The sequence below is a fragment of the Lutra lutra genome, chromosome 5, assembly GCF_902655055.1.
Source record: "Lutra lutra chromosome 5, mLutLut1.2, whole genome shotgun sequence".
Lineage (NCBI taxonomy): Eukaryota > Metazoa > Chordata > Mammalia > Carnivora > Mustelidae > Lutra > Lutra lutra.
This window is the reverse complement of record NC_062282.1, coordinates 131,741,691-131,762,447: the sequence shown is the minus strand read 5'-3', so window position 1 is coordinate 131,762,447 and position 20,757 is coordinate 131,741,691. Positions and strand designations below refer to the sequence as shown.

The 20,757-nt window shown below is 35.7% G+C and overlaps 1 protein-coding gene across 3 annotated transcripts in view; it reads left to right on the top strand.

Annotated features, from left to right (window-relative positions):
- FBXL17 (F-box and leucine rich repeat protein 17) overlaps nt 1-20,757 on the top strand; it is a 521,014-nt gene that overhangs the window by 13,406 nt on the left and 486,851 nt on the right. For all 3 annotated transcript variants that reach the window (XM_047731562.1, XM_047731561.1, XM_047731563.1), the window contains exons 2-3: nt 6,438-6,560; nt 10,008-10,265. In XM_047731562.1, the coding sequence (XP_047587518.1) occupies nt 6,438-6,560; nt 10,008-10,265 (381 nt within the window). The remainder of the gene's footprint in view (nt 1-6,437; nt 6,561-10,007; nt 10,266-20,757) is intronic.

Genomic DNA, 20,757 nt, shown 5'->3' with positions numbered 1-20,757 from the left:
TAACATCTAAAAGCAGTGAGAGGAAGATAGTGCTGTATATAAATGGAACAATATTTTAAAGGATTCATAGCTTCAAAAATAATGGATTTTAGAGACTATTGAACCAACATTTTTCCAGTGATGAGTGGAAAAAACCCCCCACAAAAAACCTGTATATACACTCAATTCTGTATACACTCAACAGTTGTCTTAGGAAAAAAGGAAAAAAAGAAACAAAAATAATGTGTTATGAACAAAACTGAGAAAATGTTCATCAACTCATATCAGCTACAAGAAGTGCTAAAAGATGTACTTTAGTTTGAAAAGCAATGAAACGGATGGAAACTTGTATATTCCAAAAGGAATGCAAACTGTCAAAAATGCTATTGCATTGCCTTCTTGATCTACTGGAGGAGGGGGTGGAATTCATAGGTAATAAAATAAAAATTTGATACCAAAAAGCCCCCTTCATTTTATTAATATGGTATATTAAATGGATTTATTTCTACATTTGGACCACTTTTGCATTCCTGGGGTAAAGCCTACTTCACCATGGTATATAATGCTTTAATATGTACTGGATTCAGTTTGCTATTTTGCTGAAGATTTTTGCATCTGTATTCATAAGGGACATTGGTCTATAATTTTCTTGTGATGCCTTTGTTTGGCTTTAGTATCAGGGTAAAGCTGACCTCATAGAATGAGTTAGGAAGTGTTACTCATCATCCACGTTAGATCAAAAGCAGTTGCTTCAATACTCTTTTTTTCTTTCTCCAATATTTTCCCCCTCCAAAGTAGTTTATCTTAATTATTGAAGGCACAGGGGAATTAATTGTTTAGGAAATCTTGTACAATGATTTTTCTTTTTCTTCTTTTTTTCCCCTTTCCCCCCCCTTTTTTTTTGAAAAATTTATTTAAAATAATTACTTCTGTGAACTTTTTAACCAATTCTGATGCTTCTTGTTGTTTGAGCAGCCAAGCCTAAAAATGTCAGATAGTATAATCCATATCATCAAACATCTTGGAAGATTTTTATGTGAATTTACTCATTTTTTCCCACTAAACATATTCTCTTTGTGTTGTCTTTTTCTCTCTTTGTTTTGCATCTGGGCCTTTTTTTTTTCTTAAAAGTTTTCATGGAGCTTCTCTAGTTTCCCCACAAATATTCTTATTTCCTCATACTCTTACAGACCTAAGACTGTTTGCTTTTAAATAAGTTCTACCATTTTCTTTATTTGAGCTGCAAAAGGAGGTTTTGCAATGGAGCAGTCAAACCTAGCTAAGAGAGACTTTTTTAAAAACAGGTTCAGGCTTTTCTGGTTACTATTTGAATAGAATACATTTTTCCATTCTTTTACTTTTAACACATGTGTGTCCTTAGATCTAAAGTGAGTCTTTTATAGACACTATGTAATTTGATCATCTTTTTCTTTCTTTAAAGATTTTATTTATTTATTTGACAGACAGAGATCACAAGTAGGCAGAGAGGCAGGCAGAGAGAGAGGGGGAAGCAGGCTCCCTGCTGAGCAGAGAGCCCAATGAGGTGCTCTTTGATCCCAGAACCCTGGGATCATGACTTGAGCTGAAGGCAGAGGCTTTAACCCACTGAGCCACCCAGGCGCCGCTGACCATCTTCTTGTTTCATTACTTCATTCTCTATTTCTAAGTTGGAGAGTTTGATGTTTTTATATTTGATGTAATTATGATAAGGAAAGACTTTCGCCATTTTCTTATTTGTCTTATACTTTTTGTTCATCAATTTCTCCATTGCTCCATTTGTATTAGACATTTTTAATGTACTATTTTGATTACCTTCTTTTTCTTCTAGTGTATGTATGTGTGTGTGAATATATACATAAATATACATTTTATATATATTTTTAGTTACTTTCTTAATATTTGTTGTGGGGTTATAATTAACATTATAATTTATAACATTCTAGTTTGAATTAATACTGTTCTGTTTATCTTGAGCCTACTGATGGTAGTACCCCCTGTCAGAAATGTCTGTAGTGTTTGTCTGGGCACACATTATTTATGGCATGTTCCACAGACATTTCTGCTACCAGGGCCCCTATTAATAGCTGGGCCAGGTCTTCTGGTTCTTATTATGACATATGTTACACACCAGGCACCATCTAGCCACGTTGAGGGTAGAGAGAAAGAGTAGTCTTGGGGCTCTGCCCTTATTAGAGTTCAAGGGTGGAATGTCAAGGGTTTTGCAGGTTTACTCTCTGTTGTTTAATTTAAAGCAGAAAAGCAGGAATTAGGTCATGAGAAGGGAGAAACAGGGTCACTCAAGCAGTCAGTTATCTAAGTTACCTGGAGTTTTCTGAAAGACGTTAATGGGTGGTAAGAACCTAGTTCCTTTTGTTGTTTTTTTAGTAGTTATGTCATACAGTTGGCAATATGTTTACTCAAGATAAATGTTTTTTTGAAATGGATGTCATGGCAATTAAATGCTTAATATTAGACATACTAAAGTGAAAATTATTGTCAGACACTTAAACTATGAATACCAATATAGTTTCATGGTATATAAAACTTTGTTCTTATATTTATGTTGTTATTGTTACAACTTAACTTTTATGTGGGCTTTGTGCCCATTCATAAAGATTTATAATTAATTATTTTATATAGTTGCCTTTTCAGTCATGTAGAAAATAAAAGGGGTGCTAGGGGCCATACTCCCTCAGTTTTTATCTAGAAATATTCTAATTTCTCCATCATTTTTGGAGAATAGTTTTGCCATATATAGAGTACTTTCTTTAAGCACTATATGTGATCTCATTGCCTTTTGGTTTACATAGTTTCTGATGTGAAATAAGTTGTTCACCTTATTGAGACTCCTTTGTACATGATGAATTGCTTTTCTCTTGCTGCTTCCAGGGTTCTCTCTTTGTCTTCTGACAATTTGATTATAATATGTCTGGGTATAGAGTCTTTGAGTTAATTTTATTGGTGTTCACTGAATTTATGAATGTCTAGATCCATGGCTTTCATTAGGTTTGTCAGGGATCAGCATTGTTTTATTTATTTTTAAACATTTTTTAAAGATACTATTTATTTGAGAGAGAGAGGAAGAGCCCACGCAAATGGCAGAGGTGGAAGCAGAGGAAGAGGGAGAAGCAGACTCCCCACTGAGAAGGGATCTGGACATGTGGCTCAATCCCAGGACTCTGATAGGATCATGACCTGAGCTGAAGGCAGATGCTTAATTGACTAATCCACCCAGGTGCCCCATTTAGACTGAAATTTAGACTGTTACATTTAGACTGAAATTTATCTTCTTTGGCCTGTGATTACAGTTTTGGCTCAGTTTTGAAAGACTTTGCTGTACTACTTTGTGTTTCTTCTGTACACATGCAGCTTTGTGGTTAACTTGGGATTTTTGTCACTTTATACACAGAGTTAAGAGTTTAAGGGTCTTCTTTTCTCATCCTTCCTTTACACTCTTTAACTTAGAGGCCTCTTTTCTTGGTTCTCTGGCTGGAAAGATAGAGTTTCTTTCAGAGTTAGAGCCGCCTCTGCTGCTATCACTTTTGTATAACTGGAGCTACTTTTATTTTATTTCTTAAAATTTTATTTGCTTTACAGGGGGAGGGGCTAAGGGAAAAGGAGAGAGAGAATCCTGAGGAGACTCCCTGCCCAGTATGTAGTGTGATGCGGGCTTGATCCCATGACCCCAAGATCATGACCTGAGCCGAAACCAAGAGTCAGATGCTTAACTAGCTGAGCCACCTAGGTGCCCCCAGGGCTACTTTTATGGTGGAATGTTAAGAAAAAGGTAGTGAGGATTCCTTTCACACTCTTTGGTCCACAGAGTTCTCTTTGCTGGTTCTACTGACTGGAAAGATGGTTTCACTTTCAGGGTTTTAGGTGCCTACATAGCTGCCACATTGCAGCTCTGTGACTGAGGCTGTATTTGGGACTTGGCCAGCAGAGAGAAAAAAGAGAAAAGGGAAAGAAGAGAAAACCCAAAACAAGGATTCTTCTCATAATCTCTGGATCACATTCTGTCCAGAAAAATGGCTTTCTCTCTGTATTTTAGTTGTGCCTTACATACACTTATGCACAGGGGTCATCCTGTTCCATGATGGGAGGTAAAAGGAAAAAAAAACCTCAGGAAACTCATTACTTTTATTAGTCATTCTGTAAGTTTTGGCTCACCTCCCTGGTCCATCTGTTATTAACCTTTTAGAGTCCTGAGTTAATTGCTTTTGTGTTGTCATGAGTGGGTGTGAGAGGCTTTAGTGGGCTTGACTCCATCTTTGCTTATGATTCTTAAATATATTTTTTATTTCTCACTAGACCCTTGGAAGAGGAATGATAGTTGTGAAGAGGAGGTAGTTATTTTCCCCAGGTTAAAGATTTAAGCATAGTAGAGTTTTAAGCTTAGATGTCTACAACTTTTGTTGCCTGGAGGTTTCCATTTTAGATCATAGTTATGATAGGAATCATTTATATACTGCTTAACTCTGTTCAAGACCTTTCCCCCCAAACTTTATCTATACTTGTTTGGTCCTTGCAGTAACTTTGTCAGGTCAATACTATATTATCCCCATTTTAAAGATCAGGAAATTGGGGTGTCTGGGTGACTGAATTGGTCAAGCATCTGATTTTGGCTCAGGTCATGATCTCAGCATCCTGGAATTGAGCCCCGGTGTCTGGCCGCCTGCTTAGTGGGGAGTCTGCTTCTCCCTCTCCTTTTACCCCTCCGCCACTCGTGCTTGCTTGTTCTGTCTCTCTCAAATAAAATCTTTAAAAAGTAAAGATAAGGAAATTGAGGTACAGAGAGATTAGGTAATTTGCATGAGGTTACATAGATAATAAATGGTGGAGCCATGATTTAAATCTAGCATAAGACAGTTTAGTGTTAGAGCATATGTTCTTACTAAAATTTTCACTTAGTATTATGGAAATTTTCACATACAGACCAAAGTAGAAAATATTATAATGGACATGGCCCCTGCCATGTATCATTCAACCAGTTTTAATAGTTTTCGGTATTATTCCTTTCTTGTTTCTTTCACCAACTTTGTTTTTGATAAAGTATCTGAAAGCAAATTCTAGATAGCATTTTAGTTATAAACTCTTACGTATATAACTAAAATGCATTATTTACTAAAATGCATTATAGCTTTTAAAACATAATATAGCTACAGTATGGATATAACCACTATATAATCAAAACCTAAAAAGTGAAGATTAATTTTCCTTAAATCATCTAGTATCTATTTTGTGTTCAGTTTTATCTGATTGTCTCAGGACAATCTTCTCATAGTTCAGTTAAGGATTTCAGTATAGTCCACACATTGTATTTGTTGGTACATATCTTAATTATAAAGATTCTATATTGGTCCTAATCCATCTTTGTGATTTTAACTTTTTAAATCTCTTTTAAAAATAAGCCTTTTATTTTAGAATAATCTTAGAAAAGTTGCAAAGATAGTATAGTTTCCTGTATATTCCTTAACTGTTTTCAATTTTCCCTAATTTAATTATTTTACTTTACCGTGGTACATTTACCAAAACTGTAAAATCAGTATCAGTATAGTCCTTCTATTGATGTTTTTCCAATTCAGGATTGCATTACTTGTCATTTCTCCTTATTCTCCCCTGATCTGTGATAATATCTCCATCTTTCCTTGTTTTTCTGACCTTGAATTTTTTTGAGAAGTTCTTATCAGGTACTTTTTAGGCTGTTCCATAGTTAGAATATATGATATTTTTCTCAGGTTTTGATTGGGGTCATGAATTCCTGGAAAAAAATATGATGGAGGTAAAATGTCTTATGATTTATTTTCATCATTCTTTTAAAAAATTATATGAAAGTTCACCAGGTTTCAAGATCAGAACTGTAAAACTACATACCTTTAAAATAGTCTCACTTTCATCCTTCCCTTACTAATCTTTTCTCCTTTTCCCTAAAGGTAAGCATTTTTATTAGTTTTTGGCTTCTCGAGCCCATCCTTTTTTTTTTCTTCTAAATATTGGCAAACTCTCTCTTTGTGTTCCCTCTGCTTCCCCACTCCCTCCTTTTACATGAAAGGTGATATTAGCACATATTCTTAGCTCTCATACTGTACTTCCTCTTTAGGCTACTCCTTAACAATGACTTTTCTAATAATGGCCTTTATATTCAAGATGGTTTTCTGTTTTAAAAGTTAATGTTTTCAGGGTGCCTGGGTGGCTCAGTGGGTTAAGCCGCTGCCTTCGGCTCAGGTCGTGATCTCAGAGTCCTGGGATCGAGCCCCGCATCGGGCTCTCTGCTCAGCGGGGAGCCTGCTTCCTCCTCTCTCTCTGCCTGCCTCTCTGCCTGCTTGTGATCTCTGTCTGTCAAATAAATAAATAAAATCTTTAAAAAAAAAGTTAATGTTTTCTAACTAATAAGAATCTTCTCCTGTGCCTTTTTAAAGTGATTAGTTCATATTATATGGTTCCTTTTTTATTTACAGATATTTTCCAATTTATCCCTGGATGAGCGTTGCCTTTCTGCCTCATTGGTTTGCAAGTACTGGCGTGACCTTTGTTTAGATTTCCAGTTTTGGAAGCAGCTGGATCTTAGTAGTCGTCAGCAGGTATGGAATCTAATTCTAAGAAACTCACTTTGACCTACTCAAAAAATGTCTTTATTCCTCTTCAGAAATAACTTCTTTCATGTTGTAGTTTTCAAGATAGTTCAAGTGACTGTAATTTATAATTACATGTTTAGTAATTTTTTTGTGTGTGAATCATGTTAAAGCTAGGTTTGTGATGAAGAAGATATTTTTTAATGTGGATTGGTAATTTTGGGTTGCTTCTTAATCTTCTTTGTCTAAATCCTCTATATCTTCTCCCTTTTTTCCTTACCTTCAAAGAAAGTTATTAAACTTTTCACCTTTTTTAGGGGAGGGGTTATAATCATGAATATTAGTTTAATAGTAGAAAACGATGGCAAATGTTTATATAGTACTGCTGATATGCCATGTACTATTCTATGGGCTATACACATACTAAAGGATTTTATCCTTCTAACATTGTTATGAGTTGATACTAGTATTATTCCTTTTAATATATTATTATTACACTATTAATAGTATTCTTATACTATTGTTATAGGTGAATAGTATAAATTTTTTTTTCAAGGTTTTATTTATTTGACAGAGAGAGATCACAAGTAGACAGGCAGGCAGAGAGAGAGGGGGAAGCAGGCTCCCTGCTGAGCAGAGGGCTGGATGTGGGACTTGATCCCAGGACCCTGGGATCATGACCTGAGCCAAAGGCAGAGGCTTAACCCACTGAGCCACCCAAGCGCCCCTAGTATAAATATTCTTATACAGTTTTTATAGTTGAAGATTTAGAAGTAGAATGGACTAACGTATCTTGTTTTAATTTTCCAGTCTTCTTTATTGCCTGGCTGCCTAGTGTGTGTCTATATGGCGGCATAAATTAGGAAAAAAGATAGAGTTAGTAGTGTTTATTTCATATAATTTGTTGTACTTGTTGGATTCTTCTTTTAGACTTGGTTGTTGGTATTTTGCATTAGGAATACATAAAAATATCCAAAAAGAATACGATTTTATTGGAGTGCTGAACCTGCTCCAAATCCTTCCATGATATTTTTAGGTAGTGGGGTGCTGGTACGTGTTGAATCACTAGCTTTCAAAACAAATAGAAAGCTGTGTATTATAGTATTTGCTGGTTTTTGTGGTACAGATGCTCCCAGCGTGGCCAATTTCAGGCTACCAATGTGGTATCACTGAATGCAATGATGTCACTGATTTGGAAAGAGGTACATGTTACAGGCTCTTGTAAGTTCGTACAAGCCAAATTCAGCACACCACTGGTAGTTCGTGTGTGTGTGTGTGTGTGTGTGTGTTTGTGTATGTGTATAACTCATTCACTTTTAACAAAATAAGCAAATTCCTGAGCATGTAAGTTCCTTTTTGTTTTTCTGCCTCATTGGTTAGAGGTTGAAATAATTACAGAATTAGTTATTTCCCTGCTTGGGTCCATGAAATTTGTGTCTAGGAAAATGGTGAGTATTTAGCTAATTGTGGCTGGAAGAGTGGGAAGAAGTAATGTGAAATAATACATTGGCTCTTTACTTAATTAGTCTTGGATATTTGAGCTATTTGTTATAAAATCAGACCAAGAATAGCCTTTCACCCCTCTGGTAGTTAGGTCTGGAGATGAAAAACAATAAAAATAGAAGGGGAGGTATGCCAGAGTTTTAGCTTTGAAGGTAACTCTCTGCATTTTTTTGCTTTTCCCAGCAAGTATAAAGGTAGTTGCAACCTTGGCTCTTACTTAGTATTCCTGAACACTCCAGTTCTTTCTTGTGTTCTAAATTTCATCATGTGCATTTTCTTTCATCATTATTTGTCCTCAAGGGACTTGAATAATACTAACTTTGTTTTCTTTTAAAATTTTATTTATTTATTTTTTTTGTTGAAGTTTACCTGATGTACAATGTTAACGTTAGTGTCAGGTGTCAGGTATATAATATAGTGCTTTGACAATTCTGTATGTTATGCTGCACTCATCACTATACAGTGATTGCCACACCATTGACTGTATTCCCTATGCTGTACCTTTCATCCCCGTGATTTATTCATTCTGTGATTGGGTAGGGAATATGTAGAGGTTGATTTTTTAAAAATTATGTTTGAAATTGAGATGACCATGTGAGTTTTTAACCACATGAATTTTAATGTTACTTGTATTTGGGCTTATTTGTATTGGGCTAAAAATAGACAATAAAACATTTAAAATCCTCAATACAGTTTTGTTTATGGGGAGTTTTTGGTGAGTTTGAAAGTTAAAGTAACTTTCCTAGTAAGGATAGATCTTTAAGATTTTAAGGAAAACTAACAAATATATTCTTTTTTTTTTTTTTAAAGATTTTATTTATTTATGTGTCAGAGAGGGATTACAAGTAGGCAGAGAGGCAGGCAGAGAGAGAGAGAGAGGAGGAAGTAGGCTCCCTGCTGAGCAGAGAGCCCAGATGTGGGGCTCGATCCCAGGACCCTGGGATCATGACCTGAGCTGAAGGCAGAGGCTTTAACCCACTGAGCCACCCAGGCGCCCCTAACAAATATATTCTTGCTTGGTGTTTTCGACAGCACTTCCAACACCAAATGTGTGGAGTTTTTCATTCTAGCAATCTCTGACAATAGCTGGGTGTCCAACAATTCAGTTCAATTCTGAAAGTAACTCCTGGGGTTAGTGCAAAGCCTCACAGGTTATTGGCTTAGTCCCATAAGACTGTCTCCACTTCGCAGGCCTGTCACAAGTCCCAGGAGTCCCCTGTACTTCTCACTGACTAGCTGTTAATTCAGGAGTTCCCTTGACCATTTTCTCAGGTTTGGTAATTTGCTAGAATGACTTGCAGAACTCAGGAAAATACTTAGATTTACTGGTTTATTGTAAAGGATACTACTCAGGACTGGCCAGGTGGAAAAGATGCATAGGACAACATAAGTTGGTGGGGCGAGAGAGGGAGAGGAGAAGATGTGGCGCTTCCATTTGGTCTGTGGGCATGTCACCGTCCCAGTACTTTAAGGTGTTCACTAACCCAGAAGCTCTTCAAATCTCAATGTTCAAGTGTTTTTATCACCCAGTCTCTAGCCCACCTACCCTCCTAGGAAGTCAGGATTTGGAGCTGAAAGTTACCACCCTCTAATCACATGGTGTTTGGTCTTTCTGGTGACCAGACCCTAACATGAAGCTTTTGGGGAACCTCAGCTTAAGTCATTTCATTAGTACAAACTCCTGTGTGGTCAAAAGGGGCTTGTTATGAATAAGAAAAGAGACTTCTCTTAATCAGGAAACGCCAAGAGTTTTAGGAGCTCTGTTCCAGGAACTGGGAAAAAGACCAGGTATGTATTTTGTATTATAGCACAGTTCTTGTTACGCTTTAATATTAAATAAGGTTTTCTTTTGATTGTGCTATTATATTATTTATTAGGGAAAATTTAATAAAAGAATAGAAAGTAAGTTTCTTGTAGCAAAATTTTAAATTTATTGCTTTTTTTCTCTCATAGGTCACTGATGAATTATTGGAAAAAATTGCATCAAGAAGTCAGAATATAATTGAAATCAACATTTCTGATTGTCGCAGTATGTCTGATACTGGCGTATGTGTTCTAGCATTTAAGTGTCCTGGACTTCTTAGGTATACAGCCTACAGGTGTAAACAGCTTTCTGACACTTCTATTATTGCAGTTGCCTCTCACTGTCCTTTACTTCAGAAAGTTCATGTAGGCAACCAGGACAAACTTACTGATGAAGGACTCAAACAGGTAAATTTTAGCATCTATAAAATGATTTTACTCTGATTAACTCAAAATGTTTGCTTTAAAAGATTATTATGTTAAAAATAATGTGTAGAGACTAGAATAAGCCATCTTTTTTTTGTACCTATAAATGTTTATTTTAGTGAACTAGAATGTCATGTTTATAACTGATAAGTTAACTTTGTTGTGTTTTGTAGTGAGTGCCTGAACTGTGACAACCCATTTATTTATTCTTTTGTTACTTAAATTTTATACCAAATTTTGCTTTAGGTACCAGTGGTGTGCAGTTCGGGTCAGCATGACATTTTAAAAATTAACTTTTAATTCCTCTTTTATGTTACTAGAGGATTCGCTTATGTGCTTTAAAATATATGTTTTAAGGCATAAACGAAGTCCAAATTAAAGAGTATAAAATGAAGTAAAGGGTGGTAATTACCTATATTTAGACCAATAATTGTATTAAAAATACTGTTACTTGTGTTTTTTCTTTGATGCACTTCTTTTGGAAATGGCATTTAAGATTTCTTGTCTCAGAGTGGATTATTTATTCAGTGAATATTGAATGGATTCCATGTGCCAGGCCCTGAATTTGTGAATATTTAGTAATGTTCCCACTATTGTAGTAGGCTCTTACTGTATTTTAACATTTAACCCCTGAAATAACTTTGTGAAATAGTTTGTATTAAACTCATTTTGTAAAGGAAGAAATTAAGGCTTAGAGAGATTTAATTAACTTACCTAATGTTTAGCAAATGATGGAGTTGGGATTTAAAGCCTGGGTTCTTCAAAATCTCTTCCATTTTTCCACTATTCCACTCCACTAGACTAAAGATCTCCTTTGAAAGACCTTGAATAAAGGGACCTGCTCTATGAGGGCAGAGGCCATGCACATTTGCCATTCTACCTACCGTTCCTTTGGCAAACATTTTTGGAAGAAAGAATTAATAATTTCATTCAAGAACTTTGTCAGGATTAATGTTTAAATTCAGAATTGGGGTGCTGTTCTGACTTTTCCCAATAAAAGCTGAGTATCAGTAAAGGCCTAGATTTAAATCTGATTTGAGATGAGCTTAGAAATAAATTGAAAAGCCCTTCCTTAATTTAAACACTACATATGAATTAACTGAAAGCTTGGTATTAGATGAAATTTGAGAATATTCTGTCCTAAATAGTACTGGGTGTGTCAGTCTAATTTATATATTAGAATGCTAAAATGTATATGGAAGTCTGCTTTGTCTGCAAAGGGAAATTGGGCAATAACAGTGTTACTTGGTTTAATATTTGTCCTGATCCATTTCTGTTATATATAGGATTACTCACTAGCAGCATGGAGTTTTTTTTTTTTTTTTTTTGGTTTTGTTTTTGTTTTTTAAGATTTTATTTATTTATTTGAAAGAGAGAGCATGTGCGTGAGCAGTGGGGCGGGCAGAGGGAGAGGGAGAAGCAGATTCCCCACTGAGCAGGGAGCTCAATGCAGGGCTTGATCCCAGAACCCTGAGATAATGACCTGAGCTGAAGGCAGACACTGAACTGACTGAGCTACCCAAGTGCCCTGCAATATGGAGTTCTTAAATGTATTAGAACAAAAGAATCTTTAATGGGGAAATTATAAATTTTATTGACATGGTATGACTTTTTTGTGATATAAATGTCCCAGCAAATTATACTTCACAATGAAACATTTTTAAAGGTGTGTGTATTTATGAAGAAATGGACTAAATTTGTTATATATTTAAATATGATATAATATGAATAGGTACCAGTTGAGCAGACCGTTAAGGGTGTTCCTATTAAGAATAAGATCCATAGTTATGGTTGAAATAGAGGGAAAATAAAAAGTCCTTTAAGGAGCTAGACTTAAATATGCCAGTCAAGTATCATGAATTTATCTATCTTTACAACTTTGAGATGAGTTATGTTAAATCTTCCCTAGAATGTAAGGTATTTTGAAACCCATTAATTTATGATAAATTAGATGTTTAATTCAGATTTTTATGGTTTCTGAATTATAGTTATATGTGAGATAATAATCCTGGTAAAAGTGTTAAAAAAAATCTAAATCTTTTTCATCCATAAGTAACTTTCTTAAGTAATTAAATTACGTTAAGTAACTACAAAGGAACCTCATTTAAGTATACTTTCTTATGTATACTTTGCTATATATAATACTTTTCTATGCTCAATGTACTGTAGCAGGGTGTGTCTTATTTTAGCTTCTTTTTTTTCTGATGGAATAGTGTTGTGGTATAGTAGAAAGAGAATGGCTTTCATATATACATAAAGTAGAATAAAAGTTTTGTGAAGCAATACATAGCATTATGTACAGTATACATTAATGTTTTCTTTTCTATACTATTATGTTATATAAATGTTGCCCTTGACCCACCCACTCAGTAAATTTATTTCATGTCCCATTGATGTTTGATGAGGTGTGCTATGGAGTATGCTATAGTTTTAGTGAACTAACAATTGAGAAATATTATATAAAGTTTCACAAGACCTAGAATGGAACTGTTCATGATTGATGGATTTTCCTTGGATTTTTTTCTTCTTTTTTTCTCTTTCAAATATAGTATTTGATTGAGTGGTTGATCCTGCAGTTAAAGTTGTAGGGTTTTGGGTTTTTTCCCCTCTCTTCTGTTAGTAAAAATTGGCAAATGTTTTAGAGTGATATACGTGTATTTATGATAACGTCTTTATATTTTTGTCATAACAGCTATAATTTTAATTGACTTTAGCAAATACATGAATGTATTTTTGAGTTCTATGTGTTTATTAAAATAGTTACATAAAGTATTTCAATTTAGAGTTCTGATGGATCTAAATTTTAATATTTTAAGTATTGCATTCTACTTAACAATGTTTCTTAAACTTAGGTGAAACACCTAAATATCAGACTGTTTTTGGCTGAATAATATGTTCTTTGTGAAATACCACCTTGAAATCGTGGTATTTTTATTTCCATAAAAATAACTTCCAAGTAATTTTACCAATGGAATATAATTTCTGTCATGTACATCTTTTAAAATTACAATAACATTTTTGGAGGGGAGAAGCATTAAGAATAATAAGCTCTTTGAGTTTTTCTAGTATTTCATTGCCATCTAACACTTGCCAGCAAACAAGAGATAGTGATAGCCATAGTATTCAAAGAAATCTCAGAATTTGTATCCATTAAGTTAATCTTTTATGTGACTGCTTGTGTTTGATTTTAGGCAATTGATACAATTCATGAATTTCTATAGAAATTTGGAAATATTCACTAGAGGTATCTCCTCAGATTAAAATGGTACCCAAATAATAAATGTTGCATTAGTAAATTTGAGTCTTGCTTTATAATGAGTTTTTAGGTCTTTAAGTATAAATATTTAGAGTGACATCTGCAAAGTATCAGAGTAGGCAGTTCCAAAATCTTACTACTCAACAGAAACCTAAAAAAAACAAGCAGAGACTGTTAGAACCAACTTTGCCAGAACTCTGGAAAACATCTGTGCTTTTGAGCAACCAAGCGAATGTTGAACCAAGGAAAAGGCAGTTAAAAAATGGTAGGAAAGCTTTGTGGCATTTTTACTTGTTTGTGTCCCCTACCCTCTCCAGCTTGTCCATAGTCATGAAGATAGCAGCCTGGTTTCAGAGGGAGCAAAGCAGGGTTTATTAAAAAATTATCATCCTTGCCTATTCTAACCTGACTGGGAGCTTCTTGAAGGATTGATGAAAGGTTTTTCCATCTATTTCACCTAACTGAGGCTCGAGAAGCAGTGGGCATTGATTGAAGCACTGTAAGGCAAATGGAAACCTGCAGATGCTTGGGGCAAAAGATTATGGCTAGTCATACCTTAAAGCTGAGAAGAAAAGTCAGGTAGATAATTCCTTTGGGAAATTGGAACAGTCGAAGCGCCAGTGTATACAGGGGAATTTAGAAAGCCATGTGCATGCCCAGGGCAGGACTCATGCTCAGGAAGTACCTTGAGAAACCCTTAAACTTTCCCTGGCTCATGTCTAGGCTTGTTGCAGGAAGTGAAGGCCAAGGCAGAGTTGTAAATGGCATGCCTAAGTATTAAAGGAATACTCCAGCACAAAACCAGTCTGTAAAATCTAGGAGAAATGTTTGTTTTTGTTTCATTTCATTTCATTTTGTTTTGTTTTGTTTTTAAGCTCTTTGTGTTCAAGGAAATATCAGTCAGAACACTGGCTGAACATGAGCTAGACCTTTAATAATTATAGAAGTTACCATGTTAAAATATAATATCTGAATGTCCAGGTTTCAAAAACAACAACAAAAAACAAAAGGTTATGCAAAGAAACAGGAAAGAAGTTGCTGTGGCTGATATTGAAGAGGTTACTGCCTATGTTCTCCTCTAGGATTCTGATGGATTCCTGTCTCATGTTGAGGTCTTTTATCCATTTCGAGTTTATCTTTGTGTACGGTGTAAGAGAATGGTAAAGTTTCATTCTTCTACATATAGCTGTCCAGTTTTCCCAGCACCATTTATTGAAGAGACTGTCTTTTTTCCACTGTATATTTTTTCCTGTTTTGTCGAAGATTATTTGACCATAGAGTTGAGCAACTTCTTTCAAGATATGTCTCCAAAGGCAAAGGAAACAAAAGCGAAAATGAACTTTTGGGACTTCATCAAGATCAAAAGCTTCTGCACAGCAAAGGAAACAGTCAACAAAACAAAGGGGCAACCCACGGAATGGGAGAAGATATTTGCAAATGACAGTACAGACAAAAGGTTGATATCCAGGATCTATAAAGAACTCCTCAAACTCAACACACAAAACAGATAATCATATCAAAAAATGGGCAGAAGATATGAACAGACACTTCTCCAATGAAGACATACAAATGGCTATCAGACACATGAAAAAATGTTCATCATCACTAGCCATCAGGGAGATTCAAATTAAAACCACATTGAGATACCATCTTACACCAGTTAGAATGGCCAAAATTAGCAAGACAGGAAACAACATGTGTTGGAGAGGATGTGGAGAAAGGGGAACCCTCTTACACTGTTGGTGGGAATGCAAGTTGGTGCAGCCACTTTGGAGAACAGTGTGGAGATTCCTCAAGAAATTAAAAATAGAGCTACTTTGTGACCTTGCAATTGCACTACTTGGTATTTACCCCAAAGATACAGATGTAGTGAAAAGAAGGGCCATCTGTACCCCAATGTTTATAGCAACAATGGCCACGGTCGCCAAACTGTGGAAAGAACCAAGATGCCCTTCAACGGACGAATGGATAAGGAAGATGTGGTCCATATACACTATGGAGTATTATGCCTCCATCAGAAAGGATGAATACCCAACTTTTGTAGCAACATGGACAGGACTGGAAGAGATATGCTGAGTGAAATAAGTCAAGCAGAGAGAGTCAATTATCATATGGTTTCACTTATTTGTGGAGCATAACAAATAACATGGAGGACATGGGGAGATGGAGAGAAGGGACTTGAGGGAAATTGGAAGGGGAGGTGAACCATGAGAGACTATGGACTCTGAAAAACAACCTGAGGGTCTTGAAGGGGCGGGGGGTGGGCAGTTGGGGGAACAAGGTGGTGGGTATTAGGGAGGGCACGTATTGCATGGAGCATTGGGTGTGGTGCAAAAACAATGAATACTGTTATGTTGAAAAGAAATAAAAAAAAAAAAGAAACAGGAAAGAATGGCTCACTCAAGAAAAAAAAATGATAGAAACAATTGTTGAGGAAGTCCAGACGTTGGCAAATATTTTAAATCAGTTATTACAAACATGCTCCAAGAGTTAAGGGAAAGCATAGACAAACAACTACAAGTTCTAGCAACTGAGACAAAGAATTCTAGAAAGTGATGTATGAAAAAATTGAGAATATCAACAAAGATTTAGCAATTATTGAAGGTAACTTAATAGTAATTCTGAAGCTGGAAAGTATAATAACTGATATTTAAAAATATGCTAGAGGAATGCAACATTAAGTGAGGGCAGGCAGAAGAAAGAATCAGTGAATCTAGAGACAGGACAAAGTGACTTACTGTGTCTGAGAAGAGAAAGAAAAAAAGAGTGAAGAAAAGTGAATAGAGCCTAAAGGATCTGTGCGATAACATAAAGGAGAACACGATTTGTATTATGGTAGTCCCAGAAGGAGAAGGGAGAAAGGAGAGGCAGGAAGAATATTTGGAGAAATAATGACCAAAATGTATAAAATTTGGTGAAAGATATGAATCTATATATCCAAGAAACTCAACGAGCTCCAAGTAGTTTAATTTCAAAGAGACCTACAATGAGACACATAATAGTTAATTGTCAAAAGCCAATGACAAATAGAAAATCTTGAAAGCAGCAACAAGAGTAGCCACTCCTAGCATACAAGGGGTCCTTGATAAGACTAACAATTGATTTCTCATACAAAACCATGAGAACCAGAAAGTAATGGACTGATGTGTTTAAAGTGCTGAGAGAAGAAATATCAACCAAGAATTCTATGTCTGGCAAAACTGTCCTACAATAATGAAGGCAACAATAAGATAAAAATTGAGGGAGAGGAACCTGCCTGGCTCAGTCAGTGGACATGTGATTCTCAATCTCGGTGTTGTAGGTTCAGGCCCCACACTGGGTGTAGAGGTTACTTAAAAAAATAAAAAAAAAATTTTTTTAATAATCGAGGGAATTCATTGTTAGTAGACCTGCCCTACAAGAAATGCTAAGAAGAGTCCTTAAGGTTGAATAAAAGGACAGTAACTAGTAACTGAAAGCTGAATGAAGAAAAAGGAACATGATAACTACATAAGTAAATATAAAAGACCGTTCTACTTCGTTTTTGGTTTGTAACTCCTTATTTTTTCTTATGTGATTAAAAAAGCAGATGTGTAGAATAAGAATTAAAAATTTATGTTAATGAGCATATAATGTGTAAAAATGTAATCTGTGGTAACAATTTCAGTAGAAGGGGTAGAGACATACAGGAATAGAATGTATGCTGTTGAAACTATATTATTCAGATTATGCTATTAAAGTTTAAGATGTTAATTGCAGTCTCCATGGTAACCATTAAGAAAATAACTGAAATATGTGCAGGAAAATAATGGGAAGAGAATAAAATGGTATACTGCATAAAATCTATAAAATACAAAAAATGCAGTAATGGAGGAATTGAGGGACAAAAAACTTGGAAGACGTGCAGTAAACAAATATTTTTTTAATGGCAGAAATAAATCCCTATCAGCGGTTACTTTATGTTAAGATTGTTAATTGGGACACCTGGCTGGCTTAGTCAGTAAAACATGTGACCCATTTTCTTTTTTAAAGTAGGCTCCCTGCTCAGCGTGGGCTTTGTAAAAGATTTTTATTTATTTATTTGACAGACAGAGATCACAAGTAGGTAGAGAGAGGCAGGCAGAGAGAGAGGAGGAAGCAGGCTCCCCACTGAGCAGAGAGACTGATGTGGGGCTCGATCCCAGGACCCTGGGATCATGACCTGAGCTGAAGGCAGAGGCTTTAACCCACTGAGCCACCCAGGTGCCCCTCAGCGTGGGCTTTGAACTTAACAACCCCTGAGATCAAGATTTGCATGCTCTTGGGGCGCCTGGTGGCTCAGTGGGTTAAGCCGCTGCCTTCGGCTCAGGTCATGATCTCGGAGCCCTGGGATCGAGCCCCGCATCGGGCTCTCTGCTCAGCAGGGAGCCTGCTTCCTCCTCTCTCTCTGCCTGCCTCTCTGCCTGCTTGTGATCTGTCAAATAAATAAATAAAATCTTTAAAAAAAAAAAAAAAAGATTCTCTCTAAAGATTTGCATGCTCTACTGACTGAGCCAGCCAGGCACTCTCTGACTTTTTGAAAATTTTATATTTATTTATTTTTCTTTGTGATCCTTAAAAAAAAAAAGTTTTATTTTTAACTAATCTGTACACTCAACATGGGGCTTGAACTCACAACCCTGAGATCAAGAGTCATATGATCTTCCGAATGAGCCACCTAGGCACCCCAAGCATGTAACTCTTGATATCAAGGTCATGGGTTCAAGCCCCATAATGGGGGTGGAGTCTACTTAAAAAAAAAAAAAAAGTTAAATAGATTAAACTCTAGAAGACAAAGATTGGCAGAATGAATAAAAAAATAATCAACCATGAATATAATGTCTATAAGAGTCTCATTTTATTTTATTTCTTTTTAAAGATTTTTATTTATTTATTTGAGAGAGAGAGTGAGAGAGAGCATGAGAGATGGGAGGGTGAGAGGGAGATGCTGACTTTCCGCTGAGTGAGGAGTTGATGCAGGGCTGGATTCCAGTACTTCCTATCATGACCTGAACTGAAGGCAGATGCTTAATGGACTGAGCCATGCAGGTCCCCCGAGTCTCATTTTTAGATACAGATAGAATGAGGTTCAAAGTAAAAGGGTGGAAAAGGGGGCGTCTGGGTGGCTCAGCGGGTTAAGCCTCTGCCTTTGGCTCAGGGCATGATCCCGGGGTCCTGTGATCGAGCCCCACATCGGGCTCCTTGCTCAGCGGGGAGCCTGCTTCCTCCTCTCTCTCTCTGCCTGCCTCTCTGCCTACTGTGATCTCTCTCTGTCTGTCAAATAAATAAATAAAATCTTAAAAAAAAAAGGGTGGAAAAGTCCATTCAAATGCTAAAAACCAAAGAGAATTGGAGTAGCTGTATTGTCAGAAAAAAATCAATTTTAAGTCAAAAGTTTTGCAGCAGACAGTGAATCTCGCTATGTATTGATGCAAGTTTTAATTCCTCAGGAAAATAGAACAATTATAAGCACATAGGTACTTAACAGAGTGTAATATATGAAGCAGAAACGGAAAGATTTGAAGGGAGTGATAGATAGTTCTCCATTAATTGGAGATTTTAATACTGCATTTCAGTGAAGAATAGAACCATCAGACTGAAGATCAACAAGGAAACAGAGGACTTGAACAATGCTCTAAACCAATTATAACAGACCTATGTAATACACTGTACAACACAAAATATATAATTTTCAAGGGCATGTGGAACATTTTCAAGATTAGACCATATTTGGACCACAAAATAAGTAGTAAGTTCAAAAAGATTAAAATGCAAGTGTCTTTTGTGATCACAATGAAACAAATCTAGAAATCAGTCACAAAAGGAGAACTCAAAAACATCTAAATATATGGAAATTAAACAAAACACTCTTATACGATCAGTGAGTCATAGAGGAAATCATAAGAGAAATTGGAAAATACCTTGAAGTGAATGAAAATTAGGATGCAATATACCAAAAGTTCGAGATGTAACAAAAGCAGTGCTCAGAGGGAAATTCATGGTTTTGAAAGCTTACATTACAAAGGAAGAAAGATCTAAAGTAACCAAAAAAACAAAGGAAGAAAAATCTGGAATTAATAATCTAAATGTATACCTGAAGGAACTTGAAAAAGAAGAGCAAACTAAACCCAAAGTTAGCAGAAGGAAGGCAGTAATGATCAGAACAGCGATAAATGAAACAGAAAAAAGAACTGTAGAGAAAAACTAGTTTTTCTGAAAATATTAACAAAAATGACAAACTTAAGTAGTCTAAGAAAAAAAGAGGAAAGACTTAATTTACTAATTCAGAAATTTAAGCATGAACATTACCACCAACTTCATAGAAATAAAAAAGATTATAAGAAAATGATGAGCAATTATAAACTAACTGGAGAGCCTAAATAAAATGGGAAAATTCCTAGAAATACACAAATTACAAAAACGAACCCAAGAAGACGTAGAAAATCTGAATAGACTTAGAACAAGTAAGGAGATTGAACCAGTAATACAAATCCTCCCAACAAAGAAAAGACAGAGACCCGATGGCTCCCCTGGTGGATTTGCTCAAACATGTAAAGAGTTATTATGATTCCTCCTTAAACTCTTCCAAAATGTTTGAGAGGCAACAGTACTTCCTGACTCCTATGAGGCCAGTATTACTCTGATGCTGAAGCGAGGCAAGGAACTATCAGAAAAGACAATTATAGACCAATATCCTTGATGAGTATAAATGCAAAAATTCTCAACAAAATAGCAAACAGAAGCCAGCAGTATATTGAAGTGATTTATTCCTTGATTGCAAGTGTGTCTCAGTATATAAAACTTGATCTATCTAATATACCACATTACTAGAATGGAGGAAGAAAAACATAATCATCTTAATTGGTATAGAAAATGCATTTGATGATTCCAACACCTTTCCATGATAAAATCACTCAATAAACAAGGAGTAGAAGGATACTTCCTCAACGTAATAAAGTCCATTTATAACAAAGCTATGGTTAATACCATACTCAATGGTGAATTGAAAACTCAATGGTAATTGAAAACGTCCTCTAAGTTCAGGAACAAAACCAGGATGCTCACTTTTGCTATTTTTCTTCGATATTGTACTGGAAATTCCAGCCAGAGTAATTAGGCAAGAAAAAGAAATGAAAGGCTTTAAAATTGGAAAAGAAGAAGTCAGGCTATCTCAGTCTGCAGATGACATGGTTTTATACAGCAGCATACCTCAGAGATTTT